At 41.6% G+C, this 19,017-nt stretch overlaps 1 protein-coding gene across 3 annotated transcripts in view; it reads left to right on the plus strand.

The window, feature by feature from the left end:
* The window catches only part of LHFPL4 (LHFPL tetraspan subfamily member 4), a 148,373-nt gene extending 130,589 nt beyond the window's left edge, over nt 1–17,784 (plus strand). Inside the window, exons 2-4 of one of the 3 annotated variants that reach the window (XM_040359041.1) lie at nt 5,071–5,307; nt 11,182–11,308; nt 16,560–17,784. In XM_040359041.1, the coding sequence (XP_040214975.1) occupies nt 5,071–5,307; nt 11,182–11,308; nt 16,560–16,563 (368 nt within the window). In that variant the 3' untranslated portion in view covers nt 16,564–17,784. The remainder of the gene's footprint in view (nt 1–5,070; nt 5,308–11,181; nt 11,309–16,559) is intronic. The other 2 variants (XM_040359042.1, XM_040359043.1) reach the window with 2 other exon arrangements.
* Nucleotides 17,785–19,017: the final 1,233 nt, after the last annotated feature.

Raw genomic sequence — 19,017 nt, forward strand, 5'->3', positions numbered from 1 at the left:
AATATAGATAGATAGATAGATATATAAATAAATATAGATAGATAGATAGATATATAAATAAATATAGATAGATAGATAGATATATAAATAAATATAGATAGATATATAAATAAATATAGATAGATAGATAGATAGATAGATATATAGATAGATAGATAGATAGATAGATAGATAGATAGATAGATAGATAGATAGATAGATAGATAGATAGATAGCGAGATAAATAAATATATAAATAAATAAATAAATATCTGGTCACATGATCCACTGTGTGAGACAGCGGTGGCTGTAGGGAAGAGGAGAGCGTGCTTGATAATGACTGGTAAAGCCTAGAGTGGTGACATCATGCATTTGTTCCTATGTCCCATCTATTGTTGGCGCTCCCTCCTCTTCACACTCGTGACATCACCCCTCTAAATTTTGCACCCGGGGCGGTGGCCCCCCTCGCACCCCCCGCGCTACACCACTGGTTGTATGTCACCGTGTTCTTGACGGTCAGAATTTCTGACAAGATTTGTGTGACCGTGTGTATGCAACACAAGTTTGAGCCAACATTCCGTCAGGTTGAAGTGATTTATATTACCAGTCATGGAGGAAGTTGTACCATCACATGCTAGAGCGGTATCAGCTAAGTGCACAGGATAAAAGTTTTCTATTACCCTCTGTTAGCTCTTAATTCTCAAGTATATTAGAGGAGGCGACCCCAACGGAGCCCAAACTTAAGAGGGATGTACAGGCGGTAAATAGATTTTGTCTGAGAGGCAGCGGATCTTAAAATTAAAAGTGTTTGCCAGAGCAGGTGGGTGGCTGGGGAGAAGGATTTTCATTAAACATAATGCCAGCCACTGATTCTAATTTGCAGAGGAGGAACATCGCTTTAACCCAAAGTATAATAAGAAGCACCTACACTTGTGTCTGAATCACAGGCTCTTCTCCGCGGATGAGCTTTTGCTCGGGTCCTCTGGGCAAAAAAAAAAGGAGAGAGTGTCACATCCCTCCTATTAATATTGTATCGCTGTTTGAATTGCAAATCTTTTCCTTTCTCACATAAGAACGTCATTATATTTTTACTGGAACAGAAGGCAGAGCTTTAAACCTTAATAGGGAAGCTAGTTAGTTGTTGGCTTTCTGGGGCTTCAATATTTTCAAAGATCAGGAACAAGCGTGCCGCAAGTAAAGTCGGAAATGTATTTAGAGCGGCCGATTTGCATACTAGTAATGAGTCAGAGATCTATAAATCATTGAAGATTTAGGATCACCATGGTAACAGGCAAATAGCTTTTTAGAGGATCAGCAATGGCAACCAGAGGCGTAACTAGAGCCTTTAGGGCCCCGGTGTAAGAAATCATTCAAGGGCCCCACACCATGGAGGCGGAACACCAGGGCCTGGTCGCAAGTGCCATCTTTGTGACCCTGGTCGTTTCGCCGCTGTTTTTTCTTTGTTACCATTTTATTTTATTTTAAATTGTATTTTTTATTGAAAAAAAAAATTCTGGGCCAGATTCACGAATAATTACGGCGGCGTAACGTATCCCCTTTACATTACGCCGCCGCAAGTTTTCGGCGTAAGTTGCTTGATTCACAAAGCACTTGCCTGTAAACTTGCGTAAAGCCGTCCGGCGCAAGCCCGCCTAATTCAAATGGGGCGTGTACCATTTAAATTAGGCGCGTTCCTGCGCCGAACGTTCTGAGCATGCTCTGTTAGGAAATTTGCGCGAAATTACGGCGCCCCGACATGTTTTTTGAACGGCGACGTGCGTTACGTCATTTTGTATTCCCGGACGTCTTACGCAAAAAAAAAAAATTTGAAATTCGACGCGGGAACGACGGCCATACTTCTAAGCCATGAAATAGCAGGCTTAAGATTGCGATGGGAAAAACCGACTAGCGACGACGTAAGAGAATGCGACGAACGCGCGTACCTTCGTGGATCGCCGTAAACAGCTAATTTGCATACCCGACGCTGGAAAACGACGCGAACTCCACCCAGCGGCCGCCGGAGAATTACACCTACGATCCGAAGGCGTACGAAGCCGTACGCCTGTCGGATCTATGCCAAAAGCCGTCGTATCTTGGTTTGAGGATTCCAAATCAAGATACGATGCGGCAAATTTGAAAATACGTTGGCGTATCAGTAGATACGCTGGCATATTTCTGCTGTGAATCTGGCCCTCTATTTTTTTTTTGGGGAGATTTGGTGAAATATCAAGGTTCTAAACAGACCTCTGATGTTTCACCTTTTCTGCAGCCTCAGCAGCACAGAATGAATAGACAGGAATAGCTTCACAAACTGAAGCATAGTAAACACAATGGACTAGATTCAGATAGCCCTGCGTAATGTTGTGCGGACGTTAAGCCGCCATAAATTAGGGCGCAAGTTCCGTATTCAGAAAGAACTTGCACCCTAAGTTACGGCGGCGTAACGTATGTGCTCCGGCCTAAGCCCGCCTAATTCAAATTTGGATGATGTGGGCGTGTTTTATTCAAATTTAGTGTGACCCCACGTATTTGACGAATTTTTTTTAAAAGTCAGCAGCTACAAATACTGTAGCTGCCATTGAGGCCACGGCTTTGTGGCCTTCTACAGGCCTAAGCTTCCTTCTGTGATCTTGTGGTGTGCCATCTTGTGGTGGCCGTTGGCATTACAAGTAAAACAGCAATCCAGCAATTCTAATGTGTTTCTCACTGTGTTTTCACTGCCATCTCCTTGCCTCTAATTGGAACCCACAAACATTATATATATTTTTTATTGTAACACCCTAGAGAATAAAATGGCGGTCGTTACTTTCTGTCACACCGTATTTGCACAGCGGCCTTACAAGCGCACTTTTTTGGGAAAAAAAATACACTTTTTTTAATTAAAAAATAAGACACCTGTAAAGTCAGCCCAATTTTTTTTATATTGTAAAAGATAATATTACGCTGAGTAAATTGATACCCAACATGTCACGCTTCAAAATTGCGTCCGCTCGTGGAATGGCGACAAACTTTTACACTTTAAAATCTCCATAGGCGACGTTTAAAAAATTCTACAGGTTGCATGTTTTGAGTTACAGAGGAGGTCTAGGGCTAGAATTATTGCTCTCGCTCTACCAATTGTGGTGATATCTCACATGTGTGGTTTGAATACCGTTTACATATGCAGGCGCTACTCACGAATGCGTTCGCTTCTGCGTGCAAGCTCGTCGGGACGGGGTGCGTTTTCTGGATCCTTACTTTTTTAGCTGGCTCCTAGAGCCGGGGGGATCTGTGACAGGACCACCCACTAAGCAAATTTTGGCGGGTTACTGATGAATTTCGTACAGTGTATGACCAGCTATAATCTCTGTTTTAGTTTTATTGGTGAAAAAAGACGCTAAATAGATTTGTTTTTACTTAAAAAGTCACTTACGTTTAGCACAGTGGACAGAAAACATACAATTCCCATTAAGAGCTTGCGGGAGAAAATTTCTATTCTGTTTCTTTATAGAACACAGAATTATGTCAGTTGACAAAGTAACACTGGGGAATCTCTCCAGCGATTTTACAAGCTTTCTGTAGAATAGAGACATTTCCCTTCTCTGCTGGGCTCTGTTTTATATAAGAACTAAGGATCGTTTTATGTGTTTGGTGTAACCTCTAGGGTGTAAAGCCCTATAATAACAAATATAAAGAACAGATGTCTACCTCTTCTACCGCTGCCTTCTCTCCACTGCTAGCAAAATTCTTCTGGATCTTAACAAACATGCTTTTTGATTAATGGCTACGCCAATCAACTACATCGTTCTGTAACTGAACATCTAGAAATGTTAATTGTTCCAAAGCAGTAATCTAAAAAAAATCGACATTTTGCCTTTAATTCCTCCTGAAAAATAACAGTGCAGTAGGCACTCCTGTTCTGTAGCCTCATCATAGGCGTGCGCACAGGGTATGCCAGGTGTGCCTGGGCACACCCTAATCACCCTTTGCTGCCCAGATTTCCCCTGCTGCTTGGCTGCTGAAAGGGACTGGGGGATTCTCTGTCTCAAAAGTGAGACATCAGGGGTCGCTTTAGACCCCTGATATTTCACCAAAGTCCCCCAATGCAGCTTGTAAAAGATTGTAAAAAAAATAATAAATTATTGTTAAAAAAAAAAATGAAAATTGTTTAAAAAAAATTGTACAAAGTAAAAAAAATCAAAAAGTAAAAAAAAAATAGTAAAAAAAGATTATTGTAAAAATTGTAAAAAGTAAGAAAAAAATTGTAAAAAAAAAGTAATATCATTTTTTTTATAAAAAATAAACTACTAACACTACTCTCTGCCCTACTGACACCATCTGCTGCTCTACTGACATTGTCCACTGTTCTACTGACACTATTCATTACCCTACTGCTATATATATATATACAAACACACACACTGATATGTGTTAGAGCTTTGGGGTGCACATCCTAATGCAATAGGCTGCACACACCTACAGGGCCGCCATAGGATGCAATAAGGTAAAAAAACGTTTACCTTTACAACTCCTTTAACACTAGGGGGAGGGGAAGGGGTTAAGTATGTTTCCTGGGTGTGTTCTAACTGTAGGGGGGTGGCCTCACTAGGGGAAATGACCGATCTTCTGTTCATACATTGTATGAACAGAAGATCAGCATTTCTCTCCCTGACAGGACCGGGAGCTGTGTGTTTACACACACAGCTCCCGGTCCCCGCTCTGTAACGAGCGATCGCGTGTGCCCGGCAGCAATCCCGCCCGCCGGGCACGCGCCCCTAGTGGCCTGCACGAGAGCCGACGTATGGCTAGGTGCTTTTGCGCAGGGGAGCCGACCTGCCGCCGTAAAACTACGGCGGCTGGTCGGCAAGTTGTTAAGGACCAGTAAGCTGTTATAAATTATATTTTTGTTAATAGGATTAGATACTCTTTAGGGGGCTTCTGTTAATTTTTTTTTTACAGGGTGCCGCCATATTAGTAATTATCTTTACATGGTAGTAGTACAATCAGGAGAGCATTTAATGAGAATAGTAAGTTAAGAAGTAATAATTTAACTATGGGGCCTTGTTAAAACCAGACACCCCCTGATTAATGTTATAATTCTTATTTTTCCAGCTCTGTGCCTGGTGCTTGCCTGCATGATATTTCCGGATGGGTGGGACGCCGAGACCATCAGAGACATGTGCGGAGACAAAACTGGGAAATACTCTCTCGGAGACTGCTCCATCCGCTGGGCCTACATACTGGCCATCATCGGCATCTTAAACGCCCTCATCCTCTCCTTCCTGGCCTTTGTCCTGGGCAACAGACAGAACGACTTGCTACACGAAGAGCTGAAGGCAGATAACAAAGGTAAAGGGGCTACAAACCGGTTGTGTGATGGCCAATGACAATGGTGGGCCGTTACCTGTGGACGGGGCAGATGTGAGAACTGGCTTTCCAGCTGACATGAGTGAGGCTGGGACAGCAGTTTAAGCATTTACCCCATACACAGGTCATGGTAGGTAATAATGATGAGCGAACCAATCCCAATGGAGCAAGAGCTCAGCCAATCAGTGTAATTCATGAACTGAAGATACGCTATATTACCAAAAGTATTGGGACTCCTGCCTTTACACGCACATAGGGGTAGATTCACAGAGGAGATGCGGCAGCGTATCTCCAGATACGCCGTCGTATCTCTGAGGCCTTGTACTCACGGCAGGACATGTCCGATGAAAACGGTCTGCAGACCGTTTCCATCGGACATGTCTGGCCGGGGACTGCCCGGGGACTTCTGTTCGATGGCTATACACACCATCGAACAGAAGCCCGCGCGTAAACATTACGCGGGGCGTGTCCGCGGTGTTGCCGCGTCGATGACGCGGTGTCGCCGCGACAATGACGCGGCGACGTGGGCGGGCCGCCTTAAATATGCTTCCACGCATGCGTCGAAGTCATTCGACGCATGCGAGGGATGCGGGCGGCAGGACATGTACGGTAGGTCTGTACAGACGACCGTACATGTCCGGGCGGACAGGTTTCCAGCGGACTGTTTTAAAACAAGTCCGGGAAACAGTTGTCCGCTGGAAACCTGTCCGATCCGTCCCAAAATGGTCCGCTCGGGCCAACACACGGCCAAACATGTCTGCTGAAACTGGTCTGCGGACCAGTTTCAGCAGACATGTTTGGTCGTGAGTACGGGGCCTTAGTCTGGCCGGTCGTATCTATGCGCCTGATTCATAGAATCAGTTACGCATAGATTTCTATTAGATCCGACTGGCGTAAGTCTCTTACGCCGTCGGATCTTAACTGCATATTTACGCTGGCCGCTAGGGGCGTGTGCGCTGATTTACGACTAGAATATGTAAATCAGCTAGATACGCGAATTCACGAAGGTACGCCCGGCCGATGCAGTACATTTACGCCGTTTACGTTAGGCTTTTCCCGGCGTAAAGTTAACCCTGCTATATGAGGCGTATATGCGGCGCACCAATGTTAAGTATGGCCGTCGTTCCCGCGACTAAATTTGAAAAATTTACTTTGTTTGCGTAAGTCGTCCGTGAATGGGGCTGGACGTCATTTACGTTCACGTCGAAACCAATGACGTCCTTGCGGCGTACTTTAGAGCAATGCACACTGGGAAATTCCATGGACGGCGCATGCGCCGTTCGTGTAAAACGTCAATCACGGCGGGTCAGGGTTAATTTACATAACACACGTCCACCTCTTTACAATTTGAATTAGGCGGACTTACGCCGGCCTATTTACGCTACGCCGCCGCAACTTTCTTTTAAGAATACGGCACTTGCCTGTAAAAGTTGCGGAGGCGTAACGTAAATAGGATACGTTACGCCCACACAAAGAAACACCATTCTACGTGAATCTACCCCATGAACTTTAATGGCATCCCAGTCTTAGTCCATAGGGTTCAATATTGAGTTGGCCCCGCCCTTTGCAGCTATAACCGCTTCAACTCTTCTGGGAAGGCTGTCCACAAGGTTTAGGAGTGTCTATGGGAATGTTTGACCATTCTTCCAGAAGTGCATTTGTGAGGTCAGGCACTGATGCTGGCCTGTCTCGCAGTCTCTAATTCATCCCAAAGGTGTTCTATTGGGTTGAGGTCGGGACTCTGTGCAGGCCAGTCAAGTTCCTCCATCCCAAACTCGCTTAAAGCGTTATTAATAAAAAATAAAAATAAAATCTCCTCTAGCATAAAATTCGGCATAGTAGCGCGAGCTACAGTATGCCTGTCTTTATTTTTTTCGCCCCGTACTCACTGTGTAATCATAAAGACAAGATTCCGACTCCCCTCGGGGAATGGGCGTTCCTATGGAGAGGGAAGGTGATTGACGGCCGGCTCTGGCACGTCACGCTTCTCCGGAAATAGCCAAAATAGGACTTGTCGCTTCACGGCGCCTGCGCATAGTCTGTGCGCAGGCGCCGTATAGCGCTGTGAAGAGCCGAGACCTGTTCCGGCTGTCTTCGGGGAGCGTGACGTGCCAGAGCCGGCCGTCAATCATCTTCCCTCTCCATAGGAACGCCCATTCCCCGCGGGGAGTCGGAATCTTGTCTCTACAATTACACAGTGAGTACCGGGCTAAAAAAATAAAGACAGGCATACTGTAGCTCGCGCTACTATGCCTCATTTTATGCTAAAATGTTGTCATGGAGGGTGGAACAGGAAAGGGCCGTCCCCCCTCAATACTTCTGACAATATAGTGTATTTTAATGTAAAATGGGTATATATTAAAACATAAATACAGTAAAACCTTGGATTGCGAGCATAATTCGTTCCAGAAACATGCTTGTAATCCAAAGCACTTGTATATCAAAGCAAATTTCCCCATAAGAAATAAAGGAAACTCAAATGATTCGTTCCACAACCATTTATTCCTAGGTCCTTCAGTTTATAGTCCATATAAAAAGATTATAGCAATGTGATAAGTTGTGTGACCATAAAATGTCCATCCACAAATGGAAGCCTCCACAAGGGGATTAGAAGCAAAATCCAGCAGGAGCTCCAGAGTATAAAAGAGAAGAGAGGCGCCTCTAAGTGTAGCAATATGTTGCTAAATGTTGTACCTTCATTATATGTAACGATAGAGAGGCGCCTCTAACTGTAGCAAGTAACCATATTGCTACACTTAGAGGCGTCTCTCTTCTATTTTATACTCAGTTGTGACATGACGCTACTCTTATATCAAGACATCGCTTGTATATCAAGTCAAAATGTATTAAAAAAATAAGCTTGTCTTGCGAAACGCTCTCAAACCAAGTTACTCTCAAACCAAGGTTTTACTGTATAATATAAAGGATTTAAATTAAAATGTTAAGTGTATCAAGAATATAAACAAATATATTAAAAAAATGATGTTTTATAAAAAAAAAAAACAATCTTTACACACCCTGGCAGTATGATTATGTCAGATTTTTGCGTCTCAAAGCGTTTTATATTGTAGGTCTGTAATTCTTAGAAATAACTCACTTAAATCTGTCCAAACAAGAGTCTAGTACATATCCCGGGTATGATAAAGTTTGAAACACAAAATCATAAATTATAATATAATAAATAACTATAAATAATTATAACAAATAATAATATAATAATAATAAAATGGATTCAATAATGTAATCAAATCAAAAACACTGAAATTTTCTCAGTCGCAGAATTGTCGCTGTCGTCACTTTCAGTGTTTAATGACAAATTTCCCCACAAATCGCTATCGCTCAATTCTACAAGTGATTCTAATTTATTATCGCTGTTTTCTAGCTGGTCTAAAATCACTTTTGACGTAAGGGACACTTTTTGGTTGCTATGGACAATCTCCAGTTTCCAGGCAGAAAGGACAGTATATATAATATAAAACTACATGCAGGGCACCAGAGAAAGCATTAGGGACAAAAGAGATGTGAAAGGATTTGATACAGTAATGTAATTTGTAAGAATACAGTGTACTGTATGTGTATTTTTTTTTTCGCTTTTTGAATTTGGTGCCGAGCTCCGCCCCCATGCGTTGCGACGCTTGCAGGGAACGGAGCCTGGCACACAGTACATCGAGCGGAGGACACAACCCGCAGACACAGCAGAAGGACATTGCAGGATCCTGGGAACAAGGTAAGTAACTTTCCCAAGATACAGTGGAACCTCGGATTGCGAGTAATGCAGTTAACCAGCGTTTCGCAATACGAGCACTGCATCTTTTTAAATCCTAACTCAGTTTGCGAGTGTTGTCTCGCAAAACGAGCAGGATTAAAGCCAAAGCAGTGTGCAGTAGGTGGGGGGAGCGGGAGCAGAGCCGAATGGCGCCATTCGGAAATGATCAGAAAGACTCGGAAATACGCCCGAGGCTTTCCATGGTTTGCCAAGGTCGGCCGAGCTGTCCTCGGGCCTTTTCGTGTGTTCCTGAGGTTCTTCGGCGACCCCCAACCTCTGGCCGCATGCGGTATTGCATGCCATTAAAGTCAATATGGAACAAATTATTTTAGTTTCCATTGACTTCAATGGGAAAACTCGCTTTGATATGCGAGTGCTTTGGATTACGAGCATTCTCCTGGAACGGATTATGCTCGTAATCCGAGGTTCCACTGTACTGATGCAATCTCGAGTGTGGCTCGGGGTTACCGCTTTTGGTAGTGAAAATTCAACCCAAAGCCATACTCGGGATTACCGACAGGGAGGTTAACTAGCCTAACTATGGACAAAAATATTTTTGGTCTAGGGGTGAGCAGAAAGCTTATACTCACCTTATACTTCGATCATCCAAAAAAACAGTGCTCCCCCATGGTACTGTTCATGGTCTTTGGAGGTGGACTGTTCATGGTCTTTGGAGGTGAACGGTTCATGGTCTTTGGAGGTGAATGGTTCATGGTCTTTGGAGGTGGACTGTTCATGGTCTTTGGAGGTGGACTGTTCATGGTCTTTGGAGATGGACTGTTCATGGTCTTTGGAGGTGGACTGTTCATGGTCTTTGGAGGTGGACTGTTCATGGTCTTTGGAGGTGGACTGTTCATGGTCTTTGAAGATGAACTGTTCATGGTCTTTGGAGGTGGACTGTTCATGGTCTTTGGAGGTGGACTGTTCATGGTCTTTGGAGGTGGACTGTTCATGGTCTTTGGAGGTGGACTGTTCATGGTCTTTGGAGATGAACTGTTCATGGTCTTTGGAGGTGGACTGTTCATGGTCTTTGGAGGTGGACTGTTCATGGTCTTTGGAGATGAACTGTTCATGGTCTTTGGAGCCTTCTCTGGGGGTGATGACGTCTGGAACAGTCCACTATTCAAGACCACTGGGGGTAGGAACCGCAGGGACCAGTCTTGTGCGGGGAGAATTGGAGGATTAGGTATGTATATCTCTGCTCACACATTAACACATGCACAGACCCACTGCGTGGGAAAATATAACCCCCAACCTTTCTTTCCTTCAGTGGTAACTGTACTCAACATTTTCATTGCCTATGTGAGTTATATATTCATAATCAGGGACCTGAGATATCCTGATCTCTGTATAGTCTAGGACCCCACCTTAATACACCTATGCCAACTAGACCTACCCTCTGAACCAGGGCCATCTTAATAGCATTATGGGCCCCTGGGCAAAGTAATGCTCTGGGGCCCCCTACAATGATGACAGTGCAGGTAAACAGACATCAAGTAGGTAGGAGGCAGACTGCCTCCCCTGTGTATATATCACTCCCAGTGCCATCATAGGGCCCCCAGTTTTGGGGCAGCGTGGGCTCAAGGGCCAGCTGCTTTGGGGAAAACACAGGGGCCCCCCGTGCAGCTGGGGCCCTTGGGCAGTGACCAGGTGTACCCTCTCATTAAGACAGCCCTGCTCTGACCTTCTTCTAAATGCTTATACACCATTATATAGCTTATCAAGGACCAGATGAGCCACAGAAGGCTTTCTCATGTTCGGCGAACATAATTTTACCAGATCTTGTTGCACAGTTGTTTACCAGTCAATGTACTGCAAACAACTGCTATTCACAAAGATGTCTATTCCACAACCCAACAGTGGCGGCCGGTCCACAGGGGGCCCCAAAGTTCCCAAAGTTAGTTTGCCAAAGAAAAAAGCTACTTTAACAAGTTAAAAAATGTTAGTCATAATAATATCATTTGTCAAAAAATAAATCGTTCATATGTGTGTGCACTGTGCAGGGCGCCGGACTAATGAGTGTCTGTTAGGTCCGTAAATTTTTGAAAAGCATGTGATATGAGGCTGAGGCTCTAATTGGCTTGTTTCAGGTTGTCCTCGGGGTGCAGAGCATTGCGCCCCGAACCCTCCCACTTTTGATTTTAGCGAATCAATATTCGTCATCACGTCACTTCCGGATTCCGGATTTTCGTCACGTGGAACGCAAGGCATCCTCCGGTGAGTGCGGACCTGGAGGGATTTGTTTGCGTCTCCCCTACCCCCCCCCCCCCCCCTAAATGTTTAGCACCAGCCGCCACTGTCTCTGAATACTGTACATTTTTAAAATTCAAAACTTAATAAAGTCAGACTGAAAATATAACATAACATTTAAAGAATGAACATTTTTAAATTAAAGGATGTAAATATATAAACATATTTTTAAAGTAAGTAAAGCATGACAATATAAATATTAATGTTCAGAATATTTAAAAGATGTTAATATAAAAATTGTTTTTAAATTATATAAATTTAAAAAAAAATGTTTTGCGGCACCTCATCAACGCCGCTAAATGATGTATTTCTTCGAAATGGAGAGATCCTCCTACTCTGTCACTATGGTTGTCAAAGATTGAAGATATTAATGTAATGAAAGATCCAATACTCTCATCCCATAATGCAACTGCAGATTACAGTAAAACATGTTTTCATTGGAATATTTTTAAAATGAAGGAAAGACTTTAATTAAAACCAGTTGCTGAATTATGACAATTATCATTCTACCTACTTTACCCCTTATTCCCTACCATATGCCGCCTCCCCTCTTTTTTTTTTATTAAGTAATTAAATTATTTTTTTGTTACTTCCCATTACTTTTATTACATATCTAATCTTAATTTCGGGGAGGATTTATTACATATCTAATCTTAATTTCGGGGAGGATATTTTACTTAACTAATGTTAATTTTGGTCTGGAAAATTTAACTACTATGTATCACATTATTCATTAATGTTTTTACTAGATTTGTTTTTGTTTTTCTGTTACAGTGAATATTGATATTAGCTGTATGTTGGAATGCAAAATATTAAATTCTTTCCTATCGAATAAAGAATATTTAAAATAAAAAAATCTTTAATGCATGTACAGGGTGTAAATATAAAAATGTATGTTTAAAGGACGTAAACATACAAATATTTTAACATATGTAGGAAATGTAAATATAAAATATTTTTTTAAGTATATAAAACAATATAAATAATAATGTTCAAAATATGTAAAGGATGAGGATATAGAAAAAGGATATAGATGCAAAAAAATAAAATAAAATCTTTAAAGCAGTAGTAAACTGCAGCAAAAATTAAAATAAAAATAAAAGGGGCCCTGGACCATTTAGTCATAATATGTTAGTATGCACCTCATACTAGCACATTATGACAGACTTGAAAGCGAAGCCCTCCAGCGGCACGGTGTCACCGATGTAGGCGCTTCCGTCTTCACCAGGTCTTCCTTCCAGATTCATAGGCTTCGGTCGTATGAATGGCCAAGCTTTGTGCACTGGTGCGCAGTCATGTTGGAACAGGAAGGGGCCATCCCCAAACTGTTCCCGCAAAGTTGGGAGCATGAAATTGTCCAAAATGTCTTGGTATTCTGACGCCTTAAAAGTTCCCTTCACTGGAACTAAGGTGCCAAGCCCAACCCCTGAAAAACAACCCCCACACCATAATCCTCCCTCAACCAAATGATTTGTACCAGTGCACAGAGAAAGGCCCATAAAGACAAGGATGAGCGAGTTTGGGGTAGAGGAACTGGCCTGCACAGAGACCTGACCTCAACCAGATAGAACACCTTTGGGATAAATTAGAGTGCAGACTGCGAGCCAGGCCTTCTCGTGCAACATCAGTGCCTGACCTCACAAATGCGCTTCTGGAAGAATGGTCAAACATTCCCATAGACACACTCCTAAACCTTGTGGACGGCCTTCCCAGAAGAGTTGAAGCTGTTATAGCTGCAAAGGGTGGGCCAACTCAATATTGAACCCTACAGACTAAGACTGGGATGCCATTAAAGTTCATGTGCGTGTAAAGGCAGATGTCCCAATACTTTTGGTAATATAAGGGGTTATTTACAAAAGGAAAATCCACTTTGCACTACAAGTGCAAAGCGCACTTGAAATTGCACTGAAAGTGCACTTGGAAGTGCAGTTGCTGTAAATCAGAGGGGTAGATCTGAAATTAAGCTTTTCTGATTTTATCATCCAATCGTGTGCAAGCTAAAATGCTGTTTTTTATTTTCCTTGCATGTCCCCCTCAGATCTACAGCGACTGCACTTCCAAGTGCAATTTCAAGTGCGCTTTGCACTTGTAGTTTGCACTTGTAGTGCAAAGTGGATTTGACCTTTGTAAATTACCCCCTGGGGCCCAGATTCACATACATCGGCGCATATTTCTGCCGGCGTAGCGCATCTTATATGCGCTACGCCAACGTAACACAGAGAGGTAAGCACAGTATTCACAAAGCACTTGCTCCCAACGTTGCGCCAGCGTAACGTAAAATCGTAGGCGTAAGCCGGCCTAATTCAAAGTAGGTGGAAGTGGGCGTGATCCATTTAAATGAACCGTGACCCCATGCAAATGATGGGCCGAACAAACGGCGCATGCGCCGTCCCGTGGACGCATCCCAGTGCGCATGCTCAGAATCACGTCAAAACTATTCCCTAAGATACGACGGATCACTGCCTAGGACGTGAACGTAACCTACGCCCAGCCCTATTCACGTACTACTACATAAACGACGTAAAATAGTTCCCAGGTCCATACCTTTGCTTGAGTTGCGCCTCATAGATGGGGAATAACTATACGCCGGACGTAAGCCTTACGCAAACCGCGTATATTATGCGCCCGGCGCAACTACGCTTGTGAATCGGCGTATCTCACTCATTTGCATATTCGAATCGTAAATCAATGGGAGCGCCCCTTGGGGCCAGCGTAAATATGCGCCCAAGATACGACGACGTAGGAAACTCACGTTGGTCGGATGAAGCCTAATTTCAGGCGTATCTAGTTCTGTGGGCACGGCGCACAGATACGACAGCGCACATTTACACTTACGTGGCGTATCTCGAGATACGTCGGCGTAAGTGCTATGTGAATCCGGGCCTGGGTGTATAAATACAAAAAACAATCTTTAAATTTTTGTCAATTTAAAAAATAAGGTGAAAAGATTGTAAAGTAAGTTAATATAAAAATTATGTTAAAAGTGTGTAAAAGATTGAAATAAATAACTTTGTACTTTCAGGTTTATAAATGATGTAAATATAAAAAATGATATGTAAAGCAAATAAAGGATTTAAATATTAAAATCAAATAAACGATTTAAATATTAAAATTATTTTTAACATACAGAAGGATGTACAGTAAATGTAAAATAATTTTTAAAGTATAAAAAGAATGTATATATAAAAAAGTATAATTTTTTAAAGGATAAATATATAACAAATAAAGTTGAGCAGATTTTAAAGCTGTAAACAGATCATTTTTAAAGTATGGAAAATATGTAAATATAAAATTAAGATCCCATCTTGTGTTCAGCAATATTCCCCAAACTCAGCACAAAGATGTGAATTCAAGAATCGTATGAAAAAAATAATTGTTCAAAACTTTAAAACTTGTATCTGGAATGACAACCGGACTTAGGGCGCCACCTTGTGGCAAAGCGTAGGCTGACCACCCGGTTTGCATTGGAACCTATCCAATAAATAAGCATCCATTTAGACAGTTTTTAATTCTTGTTAAGGATTTGAACATGCTGTTATTGCCCTTATTTATCTAAGAAATATCTGCCTCCCAAAAATAACCAATAAAGAAAAGTAAACAGCTTTCCCAGCTGGGGGAAAATGAACTTTCATGTGGACTGAAGTCATAGAATGTGATGTAATAAATGGTCAATAAAAACATAAGCGTAAACAACACATCAACGTAAATGCCTAACCAATGTATCCAATTAAACGTGTTCCACTCCTATTTCCTTATATCCCACCGTACATCAACAACCATGATGAGAGGGATGGACACCGTAAAGATAATGAAATCCAAAATAAATGAATGACTAGAAATGATTTTTCGGTCATCAAAAATTATTCACAGTATTAAATAAATAATAAAAAGTGAAAAAAACTCCTTAATGTGTGAAGAAAGTCCAGTGCAAAAATAAATATATGTATATATAAAAAAAAGTGATAAAGTAAAATCCAGAATAAATAATCAATGGACTTTGTTTTGAAGCGCTGTGCACTTTGGAAATTTTACTGAAGCACTGCCATTTTTGAACACTATTTATTTATTTAGCACGGTTTATTGTGCACATATAGACTTTTTTGCATATATTTATTACCTTTTGGCACTTTACTATTGATTATTTATTCTGGATTTTACTTTATCACTTTTTTATATATATACATATATTTATTTTTGCACTGGACTTTCTTCACCCATTAAGGAGTTTTTTTCACTTTTTATTATTTATTTAATATTTTGAATTATTTTTAAAGACCGAAAAATCATTTCTAGTCATTCATTTATTTTGGATTTCATTATCTTCACGGTGTCCATCCCTCTCATCATGGTTGTTGATGTACGGTGGGATATAAGGAAATAGGAGTGGAACATGTTTAAAGTGGAGTTCCACCCATAAATATAACATTACATCAGTATTTTTTAAAAAATGTCATTAGTCCTTTATGAATTTTTTTTTTTTTTTTTAGTTGCCTTCAAAGTGTTGTTGCTAGGCAGAATCTTCCCACTTCCTGCACCTAGGTGCGTAATGCTTCCTAACCTACACCGCACAGACTCCTGGGAATGTAGTGGGTGTAACTTTCCAGGAGTCTGTGCACTCCCCAGTCTCAAAGAATCATGTGACTTGGACAGCACAGGTGCTGAAACCTGATCTGCAGCACTGAGCATGTGCAGGATCTGCAAGGCTGAAATCCAGGAAGTCGTACAGTCTGGCTTCATGATGCCCACACTTAAGATGGCCCCAGTCAATTTCTATTTTATAAAGTGTCTAAATGCTGTAACAACCTAACAAAACGGACCTTAGTTTACAGACTAACTTTACTAGAATACATTAAGCTTGTGTATTACAGGGGTATTTATATTTAAAAAGTGAAATTGTGGCCGGAACTCCGCTTTAATTGGATACATTGGTTAGGCATTTACGTTGATGTGTTGTTTACGTTTATGTTTTTATTGACCATTTATTATTTCCCTATTGGCAAGCGCCACTACACCCCCTCTTCTACATATTATCTTCGATGTGTGAGCACCTATAGTAGTGGCTGCTGCTTTTAATTTTAATTTTACTTGCTTTTATACTTTATTATTCAGTTTATAGTGCCCTTGGTTAGAGTGGTTTTGCGCATTAGTTCCCCCCCCCCCTTTTTAATAGAATGTGATGGTAACCTATTTTAATACAAATATTGTGTTCTTTCCACAGATGATATTAAATAGATGAAAATTCAAAGGGGGAAAACGGGATACCTTCACCAACGCAGGAATGTCTTCAGGCTGTCAGCCATCTTACCCCATTGGTATTGTTGCCCTACGATTCTTGTATTGCTGCCCTCTGCCACACTGCCTTGAACCCTTCTCCACCCTCCCACCACCGGTGAAGCCTGGTTCTGCATCTCAGCCTTGAAGAGTGCTTTTCTTCCACCAAAACGGTGCCTGCTCCACCAAACCAAGACTCCCTCCCCTCCCCCCCCTTCTGCTATGGAAGAACCAGCAACAGCGCACCCGTTCCCTACACCCTACACGCCACCGTGGATGTACTCAACCATCACTTGTAAAGATGCTATGAAATAAGACTTTTTACCCCACCATCTTTCTACTTGCCATCGCTGTAAAGAAAAAGAAAAAAAAAAAAATATTACAAAAGGGTGCTGCATAAGAACCCGATATCAAATATGTTCCAATTTTATAATAAAGAAAAATCAAAGCGTTTCTACTTATGAAAACAAATCTCCATAGACGTATTTCCCCACCTTGCCTGAAAAAAAAAAAAAAAAAAATGTTTTTTTTTTCATTTCGATAACTTTGTACATATATGTACATTATGAACAAAGCCTTATAGGCGTTACTATGGCTAAACTGTGCGCTGGCCTGATTCCAGCAAAATGCCTTTTGTACAGTGCCATGAAAACTATTTATTTCTTATTTTTACATTGACATTGCTCGTACAAAAAAAAAAAAAAAAACAAAGAAAAAAAACTTCTCGCAACAGGGTAAAAATAAGCAATTTTGACGTGTTCTTTACAGACTCCCGGAAAAGTTGAGTGCGTTGTCTAGTTATCCGTGGGGGAAATGCGTTGGGTAACGGACCAGAGCGGCGGTCCGAGAGACACAGAGCCGGTGGGTGGAAAGCGGCAGCAGGAAGAATTTGGCGTCCTTTACGAAAAAAAAGAAAAAAAAAAAAGATCATTTATTTCAGCTTTATCGTCAGAGCTTTATGAAAGATTCTACAGATCAGCCCAACGGGATTACTTCAAATCTTTAAATATTGACAGAGAATTAATGAGAGATGTATATAAATTGTCATATGAAGGGGGGTAATCTATAGAAGATGTGGAAAGGATTTTTTTTTTGTGGTGTGTTTTCATCACTGTGCTTTTTATTTTTTTTTATTTTTTTGTGGCAACATAAAATTCTTGATGAAAAATGTTCACCATTATTTTTTTTTATACTGTTTTTATAATTTTTTTGTCATTTGCACTGTGTCATGTTCCCAGGACATGAAAGAACAGATATACAGTAAATCTTGTTGATCTTGCACTCAGTCCTTCCCCGTCCCTCCCCCAAATTATCCAAAATAATGTCAGGCTAAATGTAATATCTTATACGTTTGAAGAACATGAAGTACTGGAGCCCAATAACATTGTACAGTGGAACCTCGGATTACGAGCATAATCCGTTCCAGGAGAATGCTCGTAATCCAATGTACTCGCATATCAAAGCGAGTTTCCCCATTGAAGTCAATGGAAACGAAAATAATTAGTTCTGTATTGACTTCAATGGCATGCAATACCAAATGTGGCCAGAGGTGGGGGGGGCCCAGGAGAGCCTCTAAAAAAGACGTAAAGGCCCGAGGACAGCTCGGCTTACCTCGGGAAGGCTCGGGAACTGAGTATTTCCTCATCTTTCCGAGCATTTCTGAACGGCGCCGATCCTCGGATTACGAGCATAATCCATTCCAGGAGAGTGCTCGCAATCCAAAGTACTCGCATATCAAAGCGAGTTTCCCCATTGAAGTCAATGGAAACAAAAAGAATTAGTTCTGTATTGACTTCAATGGCATGCAATACCACATGTGGCCAGAGGTGGGGGGGCCCAGGAGAGCCTCTGAAAAAGCCGTAAAGGCCCGAGGACAGCTCGGCTTACCTCGGAAAGGCTCGGGAACTGAGTATTTCCTCGTCTTTCCGAGCATTTCTAAACGGTGCCGATTGGCTCCACTCGGCGCCGACACCCCTCACCTCAGGCCAAACGTGGTACTGCACACCGCTTTGGCCTGAATCCTGCTTGTTTTGCGAGACAACACTCGCAAAACGAGTTAGGATTTTTTTCAAATACATCGCTTGTGTTGCGAAACGCTCGTTAACTACGTTACTCGCAATCCGAGGTTCCACTGTAGTTAAAAACCACATCAACCATCTACTCATATACAAAGGTGGAACACCAGGCAAATATTTAAAAACATCCTTTAACGCTAATCGCTGGACAGATATAAAAGACACAAATTATTACAGTTCTTTATTTGTTAATACATCTTTAAACATTTATTTTTTATATAATATGCAGTACTGTGCAAAAGTTTTAGGCAGGTGTGAAAAAATGCTGTAAATGAAGAATGCTTTCAGAAATAGAAGTATTAATAGTTTATTTTTTATCAATTAACAAAA

The sequence above is a fragment of the Rana temporaria genome, chromosome 7, assembly GCF_905171775.1.
Source record: "Rana temporaria chromosome 7, aRanTem1.1, whole genome shotgun sequence".
Taxonomy (NCBI): domain Eukaryota; kingdom Metazoa; phylum Chordata; class Amphibia; order Anura; family Ranidae; genus Rana; species Rana temporaria.